The sequence below is a fragment of the Vipera ursinii genome, assembly GCF_947247035.1.
Source record: "Vipera ursinii genome assembly, chromosome: 5".
Taxonomy (NCBI): domain Eukaryota; kingdom Metazoa; phylum Chordata; class Lepidosauria; order Squamata; family Viperidae; genus Vipera; species Vipera ursinii.
Window position 1 is genome coordinate 45,229,472 of NC_139518.1, and position 24,536 is coordinate 45,254,007.

The following is a 24,536-nucleotide window of genomic DNA, read 5'->3' on the forward strand; positions in this document are numbered from 1 at the left end:
ATAATTTAGTTATATGGCATGCATCACAGTGAAATCCTGTAGCATTAACCCACACATGCAGTGAGCCACATTCTCAAAGCACAGTAAAATGTAGTAAAAACAAGCAGCAGCCACACATTGATGCTCACAGCAGGCTGACAAGTGCCACTGGGAGACACGAAAAACTTGGCAAAGGGTGGAGGGGAGAGGAAGCATCCTGGCAGAGTAGACTTATAGGCCCCCAAACCCTGGCACTTGGTCAAAAGAATGAGAACATAGAAAACTTATGTTAAGAATAATGAAATGGACTAACTTGGGAGTGGATGTACCGAACAGGAATGCATTTGCTGAAGACTGAGGATTTTTAATTTCTGCATTCAAGCACTAGATGGCACCATGACTTTCAGGGTCTTCAAACTTGGCCCTTTTGTGACTTGTGGACTTCAACTCCCAGAATTCCTCAGCCAGGCATGCTGAGAGTTAATAGTCCACATGGGGCCAAGTTTGAAGACCCCTGTTCTAAGCATTTATATATTTTCTGAATGATTATCACAAGGAACTTTCTTGAAGCAATCCAGGATCCCAATTGCTCTGAACTGACATACCATGATTGAATTTTTGGCTTATCATCTGTTTCAATCAATTAAACAGTACTCCTATAAACATCTTTTGTTGGAGTCATTAGAGGTGTAGTTGCATAGCTTTATGTTTATGTCTGGGATAGGTGGACTGAGTTTTAGCCCCTACTATAATCCTGAAATTACACGAAGAATAACATGCTTCAATTCTGTATTTCTTACTGGAAAAATGCAATAATAAAATACTGTGGCATAAATCTTGTAATATGAAACCAGACTCTATTCATACTATAAAATCCACTTTCTAAGCCTTGTAAACAGTCACTTCAAAACAAAGTGGTGGGCAATTCCATATACACACCAAAAAAGAGGTAGGTAGACATTCATTAGTTGAGAATATTGTCCTTCCATGGTGGTGGTGGTAGTAGTGGTAGTGGTAGTAGTAGTAGTAGTAGTAGTAAATAGTAAATCTTTTTTTCCTGGCGTCAGTGTTTTGATTTATGTCTAATACCATCAAGTGGCAAAAGGCAACCCTATTTGCTCACATGCATCAAGGTAGAATATCTCCCATAGAAACAGCATCTCTGAAAACCTACTGTAAGTATCCAAGTAAAACAGTCATCACTTTGCCTGAGCTTTTGCAAACAGCTAAGGCAAAATAGGTTATGAGCAAAATTATCAAGTTGTGAGTTGCTGTTCTGTCCTTTGCTGCTATCTCCCTCCCCCCTCAAATCCTCATATTGTACTATTTACTTCTAGCAAACAACACATATTCTTTAACATTTTCAAATCTGTTTTGCAGATCATTTTAGTTTCATTTGGACTTTCAGCCAGCAAAATCAAATGAGATTTCTGACAGCACAGTCAACCAGAGTAAGATGCTCAGGATAAGGGCTCAGTGGCATGAATAATTCCTTGTTTTTGCAAATCACTAGGAAAACCAGAATATGTAATTACCGGTATGTTTGCATAAAATGGTAATAACGTTTAGTACACATCTTTAGCCACCTCTTTAACCATAACCTTTTTGTAGAATTTGTTAATCAAGATAAAAGGAGAATTTTCATAGTTTGCTATAGAGATTCATAAAGATGAAAGACAGAATAAACTGAAAGGTAAGAATAAGCAGGGATTCTTAGTAAGAGAAGCAGCTAAGCTGTTCAAGAAACTCAAAATATTCTCTGCATGTTTCATTCACAACCATGTAAAGCTTACGATCCTTTAAATAATGAATGCAGCTTGTAATTGCTCTATTGCTGCCATCTCCCTCTTGAATACTGGCCATTGGCACCTACTGTCTGCTGTCTTTTTTTTTTTGGTCTATAAACTCAGAAACAATTATTAAAATTCATCGTAGTGATAGAATGAAAAACAGCCATAGTCTGTAGTTGGAATTTTATTGTCTGCATAGCAATTAAGTGGACTAGAAATTGTCAATGTATTTCCATTTCTATCCCACTTGTTAAACAAAGGTACTTCCCTTAAATAGCTTTTAGGAAAAACCCAGAATATTTTTTTTTATGTTTGTATTTCATTAAAAAATCATGCTGGATACGGAGCTGGGCCGGAGGGGGGCTGTTTGCCCCTGCAACCAATCTGAGGTAAGGCTGGTGTAGACAGATGCCTACTGGGCAACTGAGCCCGGGAGAACTAGCACTACCTCCGCAGACTTCGCTGAGCCTGCTTCAATAAGGTGTCAAAGTCAAGAGCATCATATTTATTTTTCAGAAAGGCAGGTTGAAAGTCATCTTGGCAGGAATCTGAAACCACAAGAACAATAATACATCAGAATTAACAACCAGATATGCACATTAGAAATGTTAGTTCCTTACTCCACACAGACTTTAGTTCGTTGTAATTGGGTTTGCACATCATGTTAAGTCATTTTGTGGTTTGGTTTTTAGTTAATGAGCTACATGAGGCCATAAAAAATGTTATTTGTAACTCATTATTTATGGATCAATGCAATGTGACTTACCCAATATCTAAACCAGTGCACAGATAGGTTTTACAAGACAAAATACAATGCAAACCAAACAGTACTTTGAGCCAAACTTTCTGTGTTTTCAATTGGGAGCACTTTCCAGGTGTGTCTCAGATTTTTGTTCAAATCTTCTGCACAAGAATGTATCAACTGGATGCCCAACATTTCAACTCTTCAGTCTCCAACCATGGACTCACCTAAGTCAGCATAGCTTCTTTTACAGAACTGTCGACGTCCTCCAAAACCCAGCTCAAAGGGCTGTTCATCAGGACGAAGCAGTGCTTGTCCACCTTCTATAGCAGCAAAGGCATCTTCAGCGTATCGATAAGTCACAAAGCCAAAGTTATCCCTATCAAGTAGGATAGTTATGTATTAAAAGTCATAACCGTCACGATATACATAATGCAGCATAAGCAGGGAAGAAAGAGAAGAATGGCTACTTTTTCTGAAAATCACATTTCTTTCTCTCCCTTTTACCGTTAGCTTAATATTATCCAATAGGTTGGCACTTGCCCAAAGGAAAGTCAGATCTACCCCTTACCCATGCTCCCGGAAGTGCAGCGTGCAGTCTTCAATGTCCCCAAAAACAGAGAAACGATGTCGCAACTCTGATCGTGTCATCCTGTTGTGGATCTTACCAATGAAGACAACGCGGCGTTCCTCCTATGCACACAGTTCAGGGCCAGTATTCAGTCACAGTTCCATTATTTGGACTCTTTTCTCTTGCCAGCCAATCCAACCCACATTCTTAGTAAACAGTAATCTCAACTAATCCCTTTCTAGGGTGTGGATCACAATGGAACAGAAGTTATGAATGAATCTGAATTATTAAAAGTAAATTGTAGTTGGATAATACTACTGGATTTAGCAAACAATATGAATTCTGCTCAATCCATGTCTGATATACAGAAATGTTTCTATATGGCTTGCTATCCTGCAATTCTTTTCTATGGAAAAAAATTCTACATAAAACAGATTTTTTTTAAAAAAAGTAACTCTAATAAAAACAGCCTTATATGGAGGTTGTATTCTTCCCACAATATTATTGTACAATACACATACTTACGATTGCACATTCTTTCTTTCTTTTTTTCTGCCTTTGGTAACGTTCATAGGAACTGCTGGAATTGTAGCTTTAAAAAAACAAAACAGAAAGACAAAATTACAGTTTTATTCAGATTCATTAATAACATTTCCTATCCTATGGAAAAATAAAATGGCAGTAAACAGAAAAGAATGTCTTGATTCTTTGCTTAGGAAATGCAATCATGGGCCCATTTGATTTTTGAAGAAAAATAAAGACAAACACAGGCCCCAGGTGACTTGCAAGAAAAAGTCTAAGCAATGATTCTAGGTATCTAGGTGAAAAAAATGATAGTACAAGAATTGCTCATAGAGAAAAGAAATGACAGATTTTCCTATTGCATGCATTTTTCTGGGTTATTTGAGGAAAAAACAATTTAGTATGAAAAAAGTACTTACGGGAAGAAATATCATCACAAAAAACCTCAGTGCTTAAAAACAACTTATTACTTTGCATTAAGTAGAATTTTTATATAATGTTTATGACGTTATATCTTGCCAAATATTTCAAGCAGAATTGAGAAATTTATGTTTCCAGACATTGCTGGACTTCCAGCTTTAGTCAGCATGGCAAATGCTTACAAATGCTAACAATTCTAGTTCAACATCATATAAAAAGCCAAATTTTCTCCAGGCATGCTTGAAACTTTATAAACCAATGGGGAAAATACCCCCTGAAAGTCACAAAAGAGAAGAAAATCTAAATTGTGTGTAATTTGATTTTATTTCTTATACAATACTTCAGTTTCTAAGATAGTTTGATTATAATGTACTGTAGATTCTAGACCAATCTGTTTGACTCACTGTATATCATCTCATCCCCAAATAATAATTTGGGTTTGGATTTCGAGGTAAAGAGCTATAAATAACAAGGATGTTCCAAAACCAGAAACTTTGCTAACACATTTCAATGCCTCAACAAGGTAGGAATCAAGAAGAGAAGGAACAATGCCATTTTCTCACCTTTTCCTGTAGCTATTCCTTCTGTGCGGAGAAAGGGATCGGGAGGATGATCGTGATCTGTAAGAGGAATTGGAGGGAGAGCGGGACCTGCCCCTTGAATGGCTCCATTTAGTGGAAGAAGAGCTGGAATTCCGTGAACGACATCTAGGAGGAGGAAACCCAAACATGTTCACCTATGAGAAGCCTATGGTTTGTACTTAGAAGAGACCGAGTTCCATTCCAAGTATCTCCAGATAAAAAGATTAGTAGTAGGTGATACAAAGGACCTCAGTCTCTAATTAGTTTAAATACTACAGAGCTAAATGAACAAATAGTGTGACCCAGTACAAAAACAGATTACGTTGCAAGAAATAAACACATTGCTAACAGCACTTCAAACATATGTGCACCAGTTTTAAGCTATTTTATTCTTAAGTAGATGAAATGCTGTTAAGTGCCGCATATGATAAATTTATTTGCTTGATATATATTGGGTAAGTCAAAACTTTTGCATTTATTTATATTCCACTTATAGAAAAAAGTGATAATTCAGAAGAATGAGCAAGTCTGATAAGATTGATTTACAAGCTGCCAATTCTGGAACAGTTTCCCACTATTTTCCCATGCTATAATAGGGAGATCACATACTAACTCATAATGTGATTCATTTAGTTTCTAACTTAATATATTGCATTGAGCCAGTTGCTAATGTTGCAAGTAACAGTAAAATAGTTCAGCATATTATTTACTAAATTAAAGAAAACCTTCAGAATAATAATAAACAATAAATAAAGAAACAAAGAAACAAATTGAGCCAACAAAAGACAATATCAAACCTAAATTGTGTTTTTCAAGAGAAAACAAAATTTAGACAATTAAAATAAGGACAAAAGAAAGCTAGAGACAAATTGAACAGTTTACGCATTATCTCTAGAAGGAGAAATTAAGTTAAATTCCTCTGAGAGAAAGTCAGCATGAGCATACTTATTCAATAGAACATATACATACATACAGCCAAGTCCTTCTTAAAACATATAGCCATTCCTAAAACACCAACCAGTTAACAAAAGCTGTAAAGAATTTATGACATTCTTTAAATGTGGAGTCTATCATATGAGTAGTACTGCAGGCAACTTCTGCCGACTCCCAGCTGCTAGCAGTTTGGCAGTTGGAGTCTCACCGGCTGAAGGTTGACTCAGCCTTTCAATCCTTCTGAGGTTGGTAAAAAGAGGAGCCAGATTGTTAGGGGCAATAGGCTGACTCTGGAAACCCGTTAGAGAGGGCTGCAAAGCACTGTGAAGCACTATATAAGTCTAAGTGCTATTGGTATTGCTATCAGAGATCCTCCCAATGGTGCTTTTCAAAAGGCAAATAGACTTTTGAAAAGCATCTTTGGGACAACTATGACCTAGATCAGGGGTAGGCAACCTCGGCTCTTTTATGACTCATGGACTTCAACTCCCAGAATTCCTGAGCCAGCTTGGCTGGCTCAGGAATTCTGGGAGTTGAAGTCCATGAGTCATAAAAGAGCCGAGGTTGCCTACCCCTGACCTAGATGATTGAGAATCTTCATAGACATCTATCAGAGATCATATTTGTGTCAACCATTCACAACCAATAATTTTTAACATTAATTTTGTTCAATTAGCATCTCTTCTTGAGCATGGGACCCCATGATATAAAGCTATTATTTCAACAAAAAGTTAAAAAGGTAAAGGTTCCCCTGCACATGCGTGCTAGTCGTTTCCAATTCTAGGGGCCGGTGCTCATCTCCATTTCAAAGCCGAAGAGCCAGCGCTTGTCCAAGGACGTCTCTGTGGTCACGTGGCCGGGATGACTAGACGCCAAAGGTGCACGGAACGCTGTTACCTTCCCACCGTAGTGGTCCCTATTTTTCTACTTGCATTTTTACATGCTTTCAAACTGCTAGGTTGGCAGAAGCTGGGACAAGTAACAGGCGCTCACTCTGTTACGCGGCACTCGGGATTCGACCTGCCAAACTGCCAACCATCTGATCGACAACTCAGCGTCCTAACCCACTGAGCCACCGTGTCCCTTATTTCAGCAAAAATTACACCTAATTCTTGAAATACTGAATCTATGTAAGGGGAAAATATTACTCACCTTCGCCAGTGTTTGGATGGTGGAGATCGAGAACGTGATTGTGAAGAAGAAGAGGATGACGATGACGATGAAGTATCACTGTCACCATCAGAGCTTGAACTGAAGGACCGGCTAGCATGGTTTCGTCGGCTTCTGCCCCTGTGGCTTTTTGGACTAGCTGATCTCTGTCTGCTCCGGTAGCATCTTAAGGAGCTTTTCGAAGCGAGAGGTTTCTCCTGTATCTCCTGAAGTTGCTGTAATGTTGATTCTCCTGAATCTCGGCAAGGGGATGCAGCCGGTGACAGCAGTACAGAGCATGGATCATCACTGCTCCTAGTCATGGACCTTGGAATAGTAGTCCGATGGTCCAATGCCTCTTTGCATGGATGTATAAGACTGGTCTCCAACAATATTGAACTTGGGGTAGTAGGTTTTGAGTCAGCCATAACAGTCCTGGAATCTTTGGTCTGGCCCTTGTTGGAATTAACATGGTTGGCAAATTCTCTAGGATTCTGACAAGTAGGAACTAGAGGATTCAGTCTAACAGTAGCAGGGGGCCTTTTTATATCAGCAGAGGTCTGATCTAGCACTTGTCTTGTTAGCGTCTTAATAGGTTTTATAGTGATATCCAAATTCTGTTTAACATTCCATCTGGCACCTCCCTTTGGCTGAGCAACGGTTAGTTGACAATAGTCATGCTCACCAGAGCCTACATGGACAGGGGTTACATCTTTCCAGTGGAATTTGTTTAGGGATTTCAAAAGCCTGGTATCTTTTTGGGACCCATCCTGTCCCGGTAAGGAGACAGGTACCAAAGGTTTCCACAGATGATGGGGTGGAGTGGCTGGAGGAGTCAAACCTGCATAAAAATGGAAAGAAGGAAATAGAGCATCAATTAAAACACAAAACCATGAGCTGGGCAGATTGATTATTTCCACTAGAACTGCTTAGTAAAGACTCATGCCATCCCCAGCAAACCACCCTCCTCTACTATGGAAAGCAGTATAAAAGTATTTAAACTATTTTCTATACCTGTATAGTATTCTCAAAACCCGTATGAATACCCACTTTTTATATCTTCATCTTATCTCCCTCCACAGCCATAATAGAACAGGCTTTCTTTAGATCAGAGACCGGTTCCATGGAGAAAGGTTTTTCCACGGACCGGAGAGGGTGTGGTTTTATGTGCTGCCTGCATCCCAGAGATGGGGCTCTGCTTGTTTGTGCGGACCGGTTGTTGGCATGCTGCAGCCCAGTGCCAGTCCGCGGACCAGGGGTTGGGGACCCCTGCTTTAGATAAACTCTTCAAAGTAAGTCCCTCCATGTACTTCAGCAATTGTTCAATGGGATATCTTAAAAACATACAAAGGTGCTTAAGGAAGTTTGTTATGCCAAAGAAAGTATCAAACATCACAAATCCTTTATCATCCTCTCAGTGACAAAGACTCCTAGGAAAGAGATTTGTTGGTTTTTCCATTTCAGAATTCCACGAAGGAATTTTACCTGCAACATTGATGAGCTCTGGTGCATGAAGCCGGTCCACCATTTTCTTTTCCCATTGTAACTCAGACCTGAAAGAGGAAATAAATTTCTACCATATTCTCCACAGTTCCCTACCTAGCATACAAAGCACTAAAACAAAGGGTACTAGAGCTTCTTATTGGCATAAGAGGAAATTTAACTCAAGATGCCCTTGCTTTGACTAACCTATTTTGCCTGTTTCCTAACATAGTATTACAGGTGGTCCTTGACTTACAACCATTTATTTAGTGACTATTTGAAGTTACAATGGCCCTAAAAAGTGACTTACAACAGGTCCTTGCACTTACAACCATCATTGCACTGCCATTGTCATATGATCTAAATTTGGGTGCTTGGCAAGCAGCGTATATTGACAATCAATAAAGGAGAATAGTTCAGGAGTGAATTAAGGGGTCCTTGGCACTCTGTGACCTTGGTTTTTTTCTTACAGACATTTCATCACCCAAACTAGGTAACATCAGTGCTAGTTAAGGAGTGGGGTTTGCTCTAAGTTTATATTCTAATGGCTTGCCCTGTCAATGTTGGTGGGGGTGGTCTTAGAGGTTTTTTGATTGGGCTATTTCCTGTCAGCTTGTTTGTTTGATTGTTGGTCTGATGTTAATCTAATCTAGGCTCATTTGGATGCTGATTGCTAGTGGGAGGTATTTTGGTTTTTTTGTCCGTTTGGCTTGATAATTGCTTTTGCATAATATGTAGATGTTGTTTGTGTGTCTATTGATGGCTAATTTGTCAGTGCCAGGCTTCCTAGAAATTCCCTTGCGTTTTTGGACCTAGCTTGGACTAGGATGGTCAGTTTCCCAGTTGAAACTATGGTTAGGTCTGTTCATATGTTGTGAAATTAAAAACGTTTCATCATGTCTTCTGAATAATTGGTGTTCATGGATGCATTTTGCCAGTCTTCTGCTTGTTTGTCCTACATAGTGGCTGTTGCAGTCATTACACCGTATGTTGTAATGTAGATGATTCATGTTTTCTTGTGGGGCTGCTGGGTCTTTTGGTTTACTTAGGATATTCTGAAGGGCTTTCATTGGCACAAGCCATCTAAAGCCCTTCAAAACATCAGAAGACATAATGAAAACTCTAATTTCAACTGTGGCAAAAATATTGTTAATACTTGCAATGACTCATTTAACAACAACCTTGCTTAATAACAGAATTCTGATCCCAATTGTGGTTTTAAGTTGAGGACTACCTGTACTAAGTTGTCAAACAGAAACAGGATAAAGGCTGGGCATCAGGCCTATGCTTACCCATTATTCCCTGTAGACTTATTTTTCTTTAATACAGCAGATGCTTCTGCTTGGGCTGAAAAACAGTGACAACAACAAAAGTCAAATATATTACAGCAGTAGCCCTAAGGCAAGATCTGATTCTAAAACACGGTGCTTAATCAAGTTGATGCTACTCTAATAAAGTAGGAACAGATCTATTAAACATCTAAGATTTAATTATTATAAAAATGCTTCAAATTCATCATGAGCACAAAGCACTTTGAAAAGTTAAAACAAAAATACTGCTAGAACAAGAAAACCAGGGAGGTATCTGACGAGGGAAGGAGAAAGAAGTATAATTCTGCATCCTGAACAATGTGTAAACACATTGTGATTTGTAAATAAGTTTATGGCTTCGCATGTGGTACAAACCTAAGCAACTCTCACTTAATAATCTAGGGTTAAACAAATCAGACCTCAGTACTAGTCTGAAACTCAGCCACAAATTAATGAAAAATCTTTTGAAGCTGGAAGATATTCCTTGATCTTTTGGATACTTTTCGGCAAAAAAGTTAAATATTTTAATGGCACCAAACATAAAGTCAACATCTTGGTTTACTTGCCCTGTTTAATTCTCACCTTCAATCTTTTCAAATTGCTCTAGCAGGCTAGATAGGTCAGAAGCCTCAATTCCTAAGGGAGGAAAAGAGATATTAATTTTACACACACTGGTCGGTGCTCTGTAACTTCACAGAACAAGTTTCATTGGCTCAAGTTGTACACAGATTCTGCTCACTGTCCCTCTTTTCCCAACCATGTCAGCAACTGTGATGGGCTGGGGGAAATAATCACCTTTTTTGACTGAGTATGTTAGAGTATATGTGCACGGGTATCGAAACACAAAATACTGAACCTTATAGAAGTCAGTTTAAAAAAATATATATTAGCAATTCCTCGACAGAGAATAGAAGAATATTGCTTTCACAGAAAGCATAACCCATCAGGGCTTGCCCCAGAGCATCTTCAAATGGAATTATTTGTCTCTTAAGCTTTAACCCCATATATTACTGCCAACATTCCTTAGCCATGTTCAGTAAAGTCACCTTCAATAATACAAACACTCACCAATCTCATTGATAAATGAGTGAACAAGATCTTTATCATGCTTATGCTGTGCAGAGCTGATAAAAGGCTGGTTTTTCCACATGGATGATGACGTTTTCTTGGAAAGTTGGCCATTTTTCTGTACTTTCTGGGTCCCTGATGATGTTGAGGGATTGGGAGCAACAAGGGCATGTTCTGTGACATCTGATTGAATTTCAGCTGGCTCCTTTTGTTTTCCAGGTGCCAAGGAAACTGAAAGGGAAGAATGTTCCTCTGCTGGTGGCTTCTTGTTGTTCTGAGCCACAGTAACAGTAGTAGTTTCTACAAAGTCAGAGTGTTCAGGGTTCTTCTCTGTAAGCTGAAAGTCTTCTTTTGAGAACTTCAGTTTACCAGCAGATTCTTCCAGTATTTGATGACAAGGAGGCACAGGAAGTGGCACCCCTAAGGACTGCAGGGCAGAGCTTTTGCTCCCATGCTGAGTCGATGCCGTTTCTTTTGAAGGCTTATCAACTGATGGCGACACAGGCAGTTTCTCCAATGACTGAAAACTGCTTGAAGTTACTTCAGTTTGGGACTGAACCGAAGAGAGCTGTGTTTGTCTCCTTGGATCAGGTATTTTTCTGGGAGCTGCCCGAATTGCTGAAGGAGCTTCTATTTGGCATATCTGGACAGGCAGGCTTTGACTTTCACTGACCATGTTTTTAAATCCAATACAGGAGGACTCTGGTGCTAAAGCTGTACTTTGCTGGCCAGGAAATCCATCAGAAAGAGATGGAGCAGGTAAAGTGCCAACCTGAGGACTTTGCCTCAGGCTTCCTTGATCTCCATATGGGATAGGCAACACTGGAGGTGGCACTGGTATTCCAGACCAGTAGGAAGACTGTGGCAGTGGAGCCCACTCAACAGAGCCATAAGGCAGGGCTGGAACAAAAGGCAAAGGAACAGGTGGGGGAGGCCATGTTGGAGGGAGTAAGGGGGGGACTGTATGGAAGACAGGAGAACAAGCTTCAGTAACAGGTGGTGGAGGTGGCAAACTTTGGTAATTAGCTGGTAGAAGAGCAAAGTGAGACCATGAAGATCCTGTTGGTTGGGATGAGCCCAAATTGTAGTGATTAGGAGGAGCTGGTAGGAAAGTATCTTGGGCTGGTGGCACACGAGGTATGGACAATGTCGGAGGCACTTGTGGCCCGATGTGAGAAAAAGCACATACTTTACTAGCAGGCACTACAGCAATAGGTGTAGGTGAAGGAAGCTGCGAAGATGGAGACTGAGAACCTCCACAGACATTCTGTGAAGATGGAGAATCTCTTTGTTTCAGAGTTGTAGCGGGACAGAGCATGGAAAGGGTCATGGCACTTGCTTTGTCATCAGGGGCAAGAGTAGTGGGAGAGGCGGTAGGTTTTTCAGGTTCCTTTGCAAGTTTAGGTGCTGCAGCTTTGGTGGATGGCAGAGCTCTCAGGCAAGGAAGGTCAGCCAACTCTGTAGGGAAATTGGGAACACTGGGCCACTTGCTGGCACTCTGGTTCTCTCTGGTATTCTGGATACTGTCATTATTAGACTGGCGCTGCTGCCGGCGCTGCCTGTACTCACTCAAGCTGAGAGGTCGAGGTTTAGTTTCCCTTGGAGGGCAGGCGAGTTCCTTATTTTCAAAGTAAGGTGTATCCTTGGTCAGCTGTCCTGTAACATTCCTAGCGCAACCAGGGAGCATTTGGGAAGTTTCTGAGCTAGACATTTCAATCACTGGTAGGAGGAACTGGCTTTTTTCATGGGGTTCTCCTGGGACATCCCTCTGGGCTATAGGCACAAGGTCTGCATTCCCTAGATTTTGTGTGGGCTCCTCTGCATATGGCACATTTTTGGATCCTTCCTTTCTCACGCATTTTGACTGTTCTACTTGAGTTTCAAGCATTTCCTTTGTCTGAGATACTTGATTTAGGAGCATTTTTTTCCTTCCAGTTTTCTCTAGTTCTTTTTTTTGAAAACTAGAGTCGGTCGTAGATTTCTTTGCATCAATCGTGGTCTGCCTTTGAGGACAGGCAGACACTTGTTGGCAGTTTATGGTCTTGTGATACTTCGTTTCCTCTCTGGATTTCTTTCTCTTCTTCTTTTTAATATTTGTAGATACCTGACCTTTCTTTGGGGCATTTTTTGGAGCCACTGATGCAGGCACAGATGTATTGTTTTGAGGATCTGTTGATCTCTGAGTGTCCTCTATCTGTAGATGACCGTCTTTTATGTTTGGAAGGGTAGCATTAACTACCTTCCCATCTTGTTTGTATGAGTCAAGCTCAGGCAATTCTTTTCCCAGGGTAGGGGACAAAAGTTCTGCTTCAGTATTTGTAAGGCCAGTTGTGCAATTGCTATCCATTGTAGTTGAGAGCTTTGTCATCATGATCTCTCCACCATCAGGCATTATTTCTAAGACAAGTGGGCCTGTGAGATTCTTCTCAGCAAGGGACTTATTATCAGAATTCAGGCTTAAAGTGAGGGTGGGCTGGCAGTAAGAGTGCACTGATCTCACTAATTCATCAAGGGAAATATTTTCTGCAGCAATGATATAGGGATCATCACATTCATCAAGGTCTCTCTCAGGTTCCATCTCCTTCACAACTGCCATAAAACTTTCCCTGCATCCTTGTGTGACCTCTTCTCCCTCTTCCTCTCCATCACTGCTCTGTAGCACAGGTGACTCTTGTCCTCTATTGTTGAAGAGCTTCTGTTCCTCCCAGAATGCTTTGTTACTCACACTGTTTGAAAAAACTGAAAGTTTGGGACAACTTGAAGATAATGAGAAGGGAATGCCGGTAGTACTGGCTTCAACCTAGGGAAATACGAATCAAATAAGAGATTATGCAACAAAGTAAAAACAACTGAAAGTAACCAAAATACTGTTGGGAAGAAGGTATTTCTGACAACCCCGCAATTTTACTAAAGGGTGCTTAAACTATATCTATGAAACATAGCCCGCAAAGACTGAAACAGAGAATATACCCACTCCTTTCATTCTACTAGCTTGTATGCCTGCTAAATCCTCAAATATGGGGATATGTAGCATAAAGATTACATTTGGGCAACCCTTTTCTACTGTACTGGAATTATTAGTGTAGCTTTTAACCCAGCAGGTTACATGCAAAAGAGAGCATACAACAAATCTTGATCAAGGTTCTTTTTCTGAGCAGAAATTAAAGGCAGCAGAATCAATTAGACTTAGTTTTCACAAAATATATCACCTTCTTTGACATAATGGTGCACAGTCCAGGCTCCTGGAAATCCTCAATATTGTGTAAATCTTGTTCATTGGGTGTCAGAGAAAAACTAAGAAATCTCTGAAACTGATGGGAAAAATAGTTTGGAAATAATGTAATGATTACAGTAATGATTCATTTTCATTACATCAAAATACAAGAAGCGTCATGCTTGTTTGAGATACTGAGACTGGGAAACATCAAAAATAATAACTCAAAGGCACATTACACATCTTTCCTTATTTTTAATCAGATGCAAGGTAGTCCTTTAACATCTCTTATGTACCTTGCAAACACCATAACAATATTAAATAGGTACATTTGAGCAATAGAGGGCAGTCTAACTCTGCAGAGTTCTCAATACAGTATGTTAGATTTGATGAATCTGGATGCAATTTAAAGAGAAAAGTAAACTGCAAAGACCTCTGAGAAGTGGAGAAGCCTCTATAATTTTCAACAATGGTGATAAATATTACCCTGCAGTTGAGATTTTGCCTATGAAAACCAAAAGCTGCTGAGAGTAGACAGCAATTCCTCACACATTACTAACTGGATGAAAGCACTGAGTTAGTAAACTATCCAAACAAATAAAAATGCTGCAGGAAATATTTCAGGCCAAAGAAAGAACATATGAGGATCATTTAAGCTGACTTTGTAATAATGCCGCTTGGGGGGGTGTATGAAAGCCCTAATAAGCAGGCATATACATAGAATGAAGGCTACTGCTAAGCTTGTAAGCCGCCCTGAGTCTTCGGAGAAGGGCGGGATATAAATGGAATTAAAATAAAATAAAATAAAATAAAATAAATATATCCCACTCAGAGAAAACATTCAAGTTAATTTGATATGAATCAGACATTAAAGTTTATTTGCTGCCCATCTTGTAGTTCAAGGAGACTCTCAGCAGCTTATAGCAAGAGTTGGGTAGAGTAGATAAAGCAGTAATTCCAGTGGTGGGATTCAGCCAGTTCACATCACTTTGGCAGAACTGGTAGCTAATTTTTGTTGGCCAGGCCCAGAATGGAATTCCGGAAGTGGCATCCACACAGAGAACCGGTCGTTCACATATTTGAATCCCACCACTGAGTAATTCCAAATATTTACAAGGGCAAAGTTAATGCTGTATTAGATTAGATCAAACTTGTTTTTGATTGGTTTTAGTTGTTTTGAATTGTTGTTTTAAATATTATAGGCTTATACAATCTAATTGAAGAACTATGGGACATATTAAGAAATATAAATAACTATTTTTAATTAGCCTTCCAGAGATGAAATACAATAACTATTAGGATGACTTAACATTCAATTGAATATCATCATACCGAAGAATTCTCAATCTCTCTGGGTGATGTTAGCAATTCAGATTCAGGAATAGGATCAAAGGGAGACAGAGTCTCATCATCCGTGCTATCAAGAATATCTGTTATTGCCGTCAACAGGGAAAGTTCATTCTCTGCTTCCATGTTGCTTTTTACCTGTTATTAGAAGAACAAGCCACAGTAGAAATATTATCCAATAACACTATTGCTTCCAATAAATCACCCTGCTCCAACCTAGACATCTTCATATGTGTTGACTGTACCCATCTGATTGAACCATGAGAGTGGAAGACTGATCATCCTGGCTGTCCATCACATCTGAAAGGTAGGGCTTTTTTAAACTTACATAGTAAAGAAATGAGATACATGGACTCTGAAGTCAAAATCCAAGACTTTTTTTACATCAAACAATCAATAACTGGAACATAAAAGCCTGAAATATATAAAAATCTTTAGTACTTACATCTACCCTAACTTGTTCCACAAATACAGAAATTGAAGCGTGATATCAAGAACTAACACTTTAAAAACTATTATTCTGCTTCTCTGGGGCCCCAATTTTATACTAATAATTTACCAATGGCAAATTGAGAGCATCAGAAAAATAGAAACTCCGACTTTCATTCCAGGAAAATACAAGCTGAAGTCTAAATAGTCAGCATCTCAGTTTCAGCTCTGGCACAAGAAGTGTCAAAAAGTCCAACTTCTGAGCTTCTTTCATTTTTAAGACCATGTCCTCTCATATTGTGCTGAGAAAACTACACAGGTGAATATGAGCAATTCAATATATAACTGTTATCTGTTCAAGATAAAACCACTTATTAGGCTGAAGTACTGTAGATCTTCTATAGACCAAACATTGCTGTGTGTCACAGAACTCCCCCTCCCACTTAAGCTACGTTTGCTTTCTTTTAGGGCTTTGCAGTAGTCCATCCTGGTTTATATTACCATGCAAAAAGCAATTCAGAAGCAAGTCATCTCTAAGCACACATAATATACCGCACCTCAGTCAAACTGCTGAAATCTTCAATGATGGAAATGACAGAAGAGTCTAAGTAGTCCTGCATTGTTTCCAGGAATTCCCCAGCTTCAAGGATGGTTTCTGCTTCCAAAGATGCCGAGTGCAAATCCTCTGCCAGTAAACACTGGAGGGAGAAGATACAGGAGAAGGGAGCGACAGTAAAAATAAATCAGATGAGAAGAATGAAAATAGCTAAACGTGGATTAAGCATTATCTTCTAGGGCACAGAATAACAGCAATAGAGAGAGGCAAACAAGTTCTTGCAACTGCCAGATGTGTTCTTGTCATGTCTCAGTTTCTAGAATTTGGGAACTTTACAATTTTCACCCATCATTAGCTGCCATGTTTTCTTAACCAATATTTTGATTTTCATTGTTATCAAAATACCTGATATTTTGGAGTGTTATGTTTTGTTTCCAAGCTGCCGAAAAGCTTAGACTTAGAGGCTGGACTTTTAAAATAAAACATTCTATTTCTGAGACTCAAATCTACTATTCTGCAAAAAGTCTCCTAGTTTATCAGACACATATGTGCAATTTATGCAAACTTTTTCAACCAAGACTATCTACAATCCTGCACCTATGTAATCAAGCACAATGCAAAACAAATTACTCACTGAAGAAGCTCACTGAAGTTTTTAATCAGATAAGCAGGATGCTTTAATTGCAGAAAGTTGGGAGGACCAAGACATGATTGCGCGTCTCTTCCCATATTCTTTTGCTGATTAACCTGTAATAGTCTCTCTCATCCTGTTGCATTGTAGATGAGATAGAACAGCTCCCAGTTATCCCAATTAACATGAAGGTTTACAAACAAGAACCAAGCTTTTAAAAATACACATACAAATGTTTAAACAGCATCCATTTTAATGAAGTTATTAACATCTACTCCTGTAATTCTGAAGATGAATTTACAGTTAAATACTGGCATGCTGACACTAGGAAGCCAGGGACAGGAGGAAAAGGCAAATATAAACCATTTTTTACCACAGCTGAGAAAACTTGTTCACATTGTCATCAGACTTTTTACCTATAGCATATTGAGCTTTAACTGGCTTCAGAGGGCTAAATTGTGAGAAGAAACATGGGGGGAGGGGGAGGATACTAGTTACTGAAAGCAAAGGTTCACATATTTGCCACAAACACATATGTGGCCTTAGATCATTCTTTTCCATAAATGAATAAATACTTTGGCCATTAGTTTAATTGGGTTCCCTTTATCTAGATTTAGGACTTGTTTTGGTTTATATTATTATTATTATTATTATTATTATTATTATTATTATTATTATTATTATTATTATTATTATTATTTATATACCGCCCCTCTCCCGAAGGACTCGGGGCGGTGTACAGGGCAATTAAAACACTATATACAACACATAATATACAAAAATTAAAATAAATTAAACCAAGTAGCCCTAAACAATAAAACAGGTTCTAAAATTTAAAATCTAAAATTTAAAATCCCAGTCCCTCAGTCCAGGCCGGCAAGTTCAAATAGCCAAGTCTTTATGCAGTAATACTGAAAATTGAAAAGGATTCACAAACTTTTAAACATCACCGTACATCCCCCAGTGTCTCTTATTACTGAGTATGCTCAGCCACATTTGTAGAGCTGCACTTGGAGGAGTCCTTGGTGCTCTCTGAGCTTGTTTCCCTGCAGATATTTCATTACCCAAACTAGGTGACATCATCAATGCTATTGCACTGCTATTACACTGATGTTTCCTAGTTTACCTAATGAAACATCTGCAAGAAAATAACCAAGCTCAAAGAGCACCAAGAACATCCCATTTCAACCTGAGCTACAAATATTCTCCTTTATTGGAGCTGCATATTGAATATCCATGCTGATAGAACTAAAAGAGTTTCCCCACTATTCCTTCATCTCTCAAAGAAAGTGAACATCTCTAGAATAAGAATACTATCTGACCATCACTATTGTGTTGTGAAATAAAAAGTACCATAATTACACTTCTGGCATAAAAATAATGCAGTGTAGAAAACAGGAAAACTAAAGAAGCCTTTATACTGTTTATCAATGAATTTACCTAAAGTTGGAATTAAGATGCTCTCTACATTTCTTTCTTTGAAAATACTTTCTAGTACAAAAATGTAATATTCCTTTTAATTTTGTCAACTGAATGTGAAATTACTCAAAAGAATTTCTTTCAAATCTTACAAGGGGAGGCTTCAGATTCTTTGCTACAAACTAATGAGATTAATTAAAGCACTCTCTAATGATTGAAACTTCAGAAATTATAAACTACCACAAGACTCAAGTCCATCATTTGGTTCGCTTTCACAGCTGATTACCAATGTAATCTTAAGACACAAAATTTAAAGGGTTATCATTTCACATCTTTGGCACCCAGATTTATGGGTGTACCCAGTTTCCAGTTCTCTAACTTCCAAAGCTCATGCTTACTTAATTATTAGTCTGTGACCCAACAGAGAAAGAAAGGCACTATGCTAGGGGAAGGCTGCCCCAAGCAAACAAATGGGAGAAGCAACACTTTAGTTTTATAAACTTGGTGGCACTTCACTATGTTATTCATCATACCACAATTAACAAGCCCAAAATGTTCCAAAGAGCCAAACTTTGAGCCAAGTTTCAATATGACACTATATATTACATATTACTAAATGTATTTATTAAACACATTTATATAGTGATAATATGGTTTGCAATATGTTTAAGAACATTATGTTTAAATTGTGTGTCGAGGGGAAATACAGTTTAAACATTGTTCAAACAAAACTCCTGATGAGTTTGCTTAAAGCTTTAAATCACCCATTTTCATGCTGCACAACACAATACCTATGCTTTGTTTTAAACCCCACTTTTTTCTGGGTTTCTTTTACCACTTCGAAGTCTTTTTATTGACATTAATTCTCTGCCCTCCTTTCCACTTTCTCTTGTCTTCTGATCAGACCCTACCTACAGAATTGGGAAGATGTCAGGCAGAAAACAGATGACTATGTTTGGGTAGAATTAAAAAAAAACCTTAGCATTGTGCAAAACATATTAAACTTCCAAAGATAAAGTATTGAGCAGCAAAAAAGGTAGTTAATTCAAGGCAAAACTGAATTATTGCTCCAACTTATTTAAGAATGTGAATCAAACAGCCTCAGTATTTTGTATTCTGAGGGCATGAGTTACATCTTAATTTAATTACAAAAGACTGGTAACTTAGCATTTAAATTTAACTATTATTTAGCACAGCAACACAAAATGTTTTCTTTTTTTCTCATGGCTATGGCACAATCTCCAATCATACTCAGTGGAAGATAATGTGTAGCAGGAAAAAGCATGGAAGAGCAGGAGTTTCAGCAGACTTCAAGTTGAACAGACTGCTAGACAGCAAGCTCATTAGTTCTATTTGTCATTCTAGTACAATAGCATAGTAAGTTTCCCTAAATGGCTTCTCTTAAAAGTGCTTTCTAAAGTGAAATGATTTGCTGCAAATTACTTTTTAAATTTTTTTTTAAAAGGGGACAAGGCATTCAGGATTATGCACACAAAATGATTTTTACATAAAAGAATTAAATAATTGCTGAGAGAGAGCATCATCAAATGGGGCTGAACAAGATCAGCAAGTGGGAGGATATGAACACACCCAGGAACGAAGAGGGAGTAGTTAAGCATGCAAAAGCACTGGAATTTATTTTTACATAAGAGAATACTTTCCAGTTGGTGCTCCTCCATCAGCCTATTAGATATACCCTGGTCTCCCACTTCGTTAAATTCTTTTAAGGTTTTTTTTAGCACGTTGGGGGAAGGGGACAAACCAAACTAAAGTTTTAAAAGTCGATGGAAAAATTAAAGCCACAAAGAGTACCCTTTTGATAAGCAATTCAAAACAATAACTGAAATCTACGACTCGATTAAGAGCACTCTAATCTTACAGTTTTCCTTTTTTGCGCATTTTCTCAAGGACCCCAACCAAGACCGAAATGCTCCACAACTCAAATAAAGCGTGACTCCACGCCTTGCCACACCTAGCGATTCCAGGATTGCATTTGCCTAAAGCTCTCGACTTTTATTGTTCCTCCATCACGAGGGAGATGGTCTTCAGAAAGCCCCAAATTCCTGAACTGCAGCTAGTTCATCCTGGCCATCTGCTCCACTACGCTAATTTTGCCGCACATCGTCCGCCCATTCCAGCCCGCCAGTCCACCATTACCAACTGTATCGAAGCTCAAGCAAAATGGCCACCAACTAGGATAGAGCAGCCAAAGCATCGCTTTGAGCTTCCCAAAGCTCCTCTCCCTGAGCAGTTTTCTACCGCACGTTCTTCCAAGTGCCTCCATTCCAAAGCGCCCTCAGCCCGCGTTCCCGCCGCTGCTGCTGCTGCCAGCGCCACCTCCCTATGCTAGACACACGGCTTCCACGTGTCCATCTAGCGTTACCCGACCCGGCTAAATGAAACTCTCAAGTTCAGTTCCGAAGAACCAGACCTGCCGGTACCTGCGTAGAAGAAAAGCTATTGCCCACCAAAGGCTCCGAGGCACCTCGCATGGGGAGGGTTCCCCCAGCCCCAGCATGTCCCGCACCGCCGCCCCACAGGGCCGCCATCTTGGCACCTCCTCACAAACAGCTTCAGAAGCCCGGCCGGCACTGTAGAACTATATTTCCCAGGAAACAACGCAACTGAAAGCAGAGCAGGAGAGTTTTGTGAAGCGAAGTATGCTGGGAAATATCCTCCTAAGTGTCGTTGGCATTTTTTTTGTTTTAAATTGTACTGAACGGTAAATTCATTTCAAGTTTACAGTAACAGGCAGTTAAAAAGTTTTACTTGTTTGGTATAGTGATGCACGAAAAGAAAAAGGAGAAAGGTAAATGGTACGTTATAATTTAGATTTGATATTTATTCCTCTGGTTCAAACAACGATTTCTTCGGGAAATAATTGCGGGCTATAATTTACTAAATATACTCAATTTACTAAATTAAAATTACCGTTTGGTTAGGAGAGATGAGGATCGTTGAATGCCAGCACAACGGAAACACATTTTTCTGAAATTCTCTTCACCCACGTTACCAGTAATGGGTACAAATTTAAGAATAAAGGATGCAATTCCTTTGCGAGATTCAACAGCGATCCTATAAGAGACTTTTCCAAGTAAGCTTGCACTGAGTTACGTGCGTAGCATGTTACTTAACACGTTAAATTATCCACTTGTTCATTTAAATTTGATGGGGCACAACTAATTGGTGTTCCTGATTTTGACATAGATGTAGCTGTTAATAGGTTCCTAGCTACATTCTGTAACGTATCTACTGTACTTTAAAATCTTCTCGCCTTTTGTTCAAAACGCTGCAGGAGGCAGCAAAGCGATTGTGGTTCAGCTCTGCTTAAGACGGAAGCCATTTTGCACAGTCTGATGTTTCAGCTTCGTCTCAGTCGTGGACATCCCACCATCCCATTCAAAGAGTAGCTGACAACATCATCTCCACCTCTTTGTAGCCTGATTTTCCCGCGGTTAGCAGCCGGAAGTTAACACCCTCCCGCTTCGTATCGTGGGCGCTTCCATGAGGACAGCTTCTGCGACGACAGCGTGGTGGTGATTGCAGCTTGGTTGTAGCTTTGCCAGGAAGGATGTGGCGTTAGGTCGGAGGAACACCAGACATCAAGGGGCTTTGTTTAGCATTGCGCACTTTTGAGTTCACCCTGTCAGCAACCGCTTGCTTGTTTCAATGCCAGGATTACACCCGGCACCAGTTTGTGCTATTCTAGTTTGTTATGCCTCGGATTTCAAACAGCAACAAGTCGTGCTATCTTATTTTAGTTCAAGTGCTGCAAGATCCATGATAAGTCGTGTTCTACTTAATCACAGTTTGCTGAGAAAACTATACTGAAGGTCATTTACACAACATACTAAATCACTTGTCTCCTATCATGATGACAAGGAGTACCAATAGGTTTTTCAGTTTCTCCACTGGCTTTTATCAATTTCTGTCCCTGTTATATATTTTTGTTTCTTTTAATAATAAAAATAAAGTAAGCATGCTGCAAGGCAAAGAGTGCAATTATAAGTGAAGTCTCTTATTTCCAAAAATCCCACATAGATAGTAGAGACATCTTCTAAACATTAACAATGCTGAGAAAATATACTTGGGAGTCATATTGCAAATACTTTGCTTCCATACCCAAAGACCATGATAAGCTCAGATGGTAGAACTGCAGTGGCCAAAGGGAGGACTACGGATAAACTTCCAAAGTTTGCCCTCTGGTAATGAAACTTTTGTAACAGCCTACGTTTTTTGTGGTGGAGAGCCAGTTCAGTGTAGAGGGTTAAGGCATCAGGCTACAAACCTGGAGACTGGGAATTCTAATCCTGCTTTAGGTACAAAGCTAAGGTAGTTGGGTGGCCTTGAGCCATTCACTCTCAGGCCTAGAAAGGAGGCAATGGCAAGCCATTTCTGAAATCTTGCCAAGAAAGGTGAAGGAACTTGTCCAGACTCCAAAAATTGGATACAATTGAACGACAAGAACAGCAAAAAGGTCTTTGTAGCAACTATGAATAACTACAGAGTGTTCTCAAAATTTAACTTTTTCCCAGTGATTCAGAAGTATTTGCGATCCCTGTGCAGACAAACTATAATTGGGTTTACCATGTTGTGTGAATGCTATCTCTGAAACTTTTGTAATAGCAGATTAGCAGCACTTCCCAGGGTGAGCACAGGCAACCTGCTCTTGGCCCTCAGCAAGAAGACTCCCTCCCTCCAGAACTGATTTCCACAGTTTCTAATTTTGTATGTCCTAGAAAACACTGCAGGTGGATAAATTAAGAGAGGCTTGGTAACTGGGAATGTTACCAGAGTGAGTTGTGATAAGAGGGTAAGAGGAGACTTGGGAGGAGTGGAGCAAAGACAGTCCAGGCCCTCGACAAGGTCATTTTCAAGTTATTGACAGTAAAAAGATTTTGCAAATGTCCTTGAAAAATAAGCCTCTTCTTGAAAAGCAGAGAAGGAGAAATACAGTAGTGTAAAATGTTGCAAGGCTTTGATTCTGTCTCTGACATCTTAATAAGATAGAAAAATGTGGGAAAGACAGCATCATCATCAGATGGATTCACAGCTGGATGACCAGCTTACACACTGTGTAATGCTCAGTGGAATTACATATAAATGGAGGGAATCATGCAGTGAGGGATTTCAAGGTTCTGTCTTAGGTCCAGTACTCTTCAACATATTCATGATATCGATGAGGGGATAGAACATCTGCAGGCTACACCAAGCTTGGGAGAGAATAGCCATGATTTTAGAAGATAGACTCAAGATACAGAAGAATCTTGATAGATTTGAATACTGGGTCCTATCCAGTGTAATCCCTTACTGAGAAAAGCAAGGCCTTGCACTTAGGCAAGAAGAACCAAATGCACAGGTATAAAATAGGTGGTACCTGGTTCAACAGTAGTGATTGTGAGAAGGATTTAAGTGTTCTAGTGAACAACTACTGAAGTATGAGCCAGCAGCTGCCAAAAAAGCCAATGCAGCCCTAGGCCTAGGCTGCATTACATATTACAATCATGTAAAATAATAGTATTGCCTTATACTGCATTAGTAAGTACAGTATTCTGGATCCAAGCCATTGTACTGTAATTAATCTCTTGTTAAGACTTCTATGGTCTATATAAGCAGATGTCATTAACGTTAACAGCTCTCTCCAGATAGTTGAACTCATGGAAAACACCTTTTATCATATAGAAATACCTTTATTGCATGTAGAGTCGAATACAGTAGGTGGGGTGCATTAAGATGATGTTTGTACAGCATTTCCAAGATATTTCCAAGGTATGAAAATGGTAATACTCCCAGCGTCTGCACATGTCTGCTGTTGTCACATGTTTGCTGGTTAATGGAGGAGGGGATTCTCTAGGGACAAAGGAGGAGGAAGTCCATCCCAGAAAGGGGAGGGAAGAGGAAATACATCATAGGGTAGGAGGGTCTTTGTAATTTGTAATTGTAATTTCTCCCAAAACAGCCATGTGGTGGCAGCACACTCCCCGTCTGGTATTATATAATACCACCATATAAAATCATATAACAGTAGTTATACAATGCAAATACAAGTTTGTGGTTTGCTTGTTGTCATAAAACACCTGAGAAATATAGACATAAACCTGAGAGATATAAGAAATAAATGTGCATACATATAAGACATAAAACCTGAGAGATATAAAAATAAACAAGAGATATATAAGACATAAACCCTGAGAGAGATAAGAAATAACATACATACATATTACAATAATAAAAACTGTCATTACAGGCTTAAAATAGTGTAGATTAAAGTTCAAATAACTTTTCTTCTTGGAGTCAGGATCCAACCATGAAAGGCAATGAGTTCAGTCTTCAAGGGACAAAAGCAGGACAAGTTCTGCGATGGTCTGATGAAAGTTTTTGGTGCCCTTCGAT

The 24,536-nt window shown here is 39.3% G+C and overlaps 1 protein-coding gene across 4 annotated transcripts; it reads right to left on the reverse strand.

The window, feature by feature from the left end:
* Nucleotides 1-1,940: 1,940 nt before the first annotated feature.
* On the reverse strand, nucleotides 1,941-20,695 carry PPRC1 (PPARG related coactivator 1). 4 transcript variants are annotated; one of them, XM_083364338.1, is made up of 14 exons: nucleotides 20,585-20,695; nucleotides 16,095-16,235; nucleotides 15,094-15,246; nucleotides 13,757-13,858; nucleotides 10,548-13,347; nucleotides 10,062-10,115; nucleotides 9,462-9,516; nucleotides 8,173-8,240; nucleotides 6,691-7,528; nucleotides 4,588-4,731; nucleotides 3,608-3,674; nucleotides 3,083-3,204; nucleotides 2,739-2,890; nucleotides 1,941-2,317 (listed from the first exon to the last, which is right to left on the reverse strand). In XM_083364338.1, exons 1-14 carry the CDS (start codon nucleotides 20,690-20,692, stop codon nucleotides 2,214-2,216), a joined length of 4,908 nt encoding a protein of 1,635 aa, XP_083220464.1. In that variant the 5' UTR covers nucleotides 20,693-20,695; the 3' UTR covers nucleotides 1,941-2,213. The 4 variants fall into 4 exon arrangements, 3 of the variants coding, with proteins under 3 accessions (XP_083220464.1, XP_083220465.1, XP_083220466.1); XM_083364339.1 differs by lacking the exon at nucleotides 20,585-20,695 and adding an exon at nucleotides 20,116-20,259; XM_083364340.1 differs by lacking the exon at nucleotides 20,585-20,695 and adding an exon at nucleotides 16,728-16,882.
* Between the last annotated feature and the right edge of the window lie 3,841 nt (nucleotides 20,696-24,536).

Excerpts from the sequence above, each read along its gene's own strand:
- PPRC1 (XM_083364338.1), bottom strand. The coding sequence starts at position 20,692 with ATGGCGGCCCTGTGGGGCGGCGGTGCGGGACATGCTGGGGCTGGGGGA. Across the intron at positions 10,116-10,547 it reads CTCATTTATCAATGAGATTG|GAATTGAGGCTTCTGACCTA; the intron begins GTGAGTGTTTGT and ends TTCCTCCCTTAG. Across the intron at positions 7,529-8,172 it reads AGAGCTCATCAATGTTGCAG|GTTTGACTCCTCCAGCCACT; the intron begins GTAAAATTCCTT and ends ATTTTTATGCAG.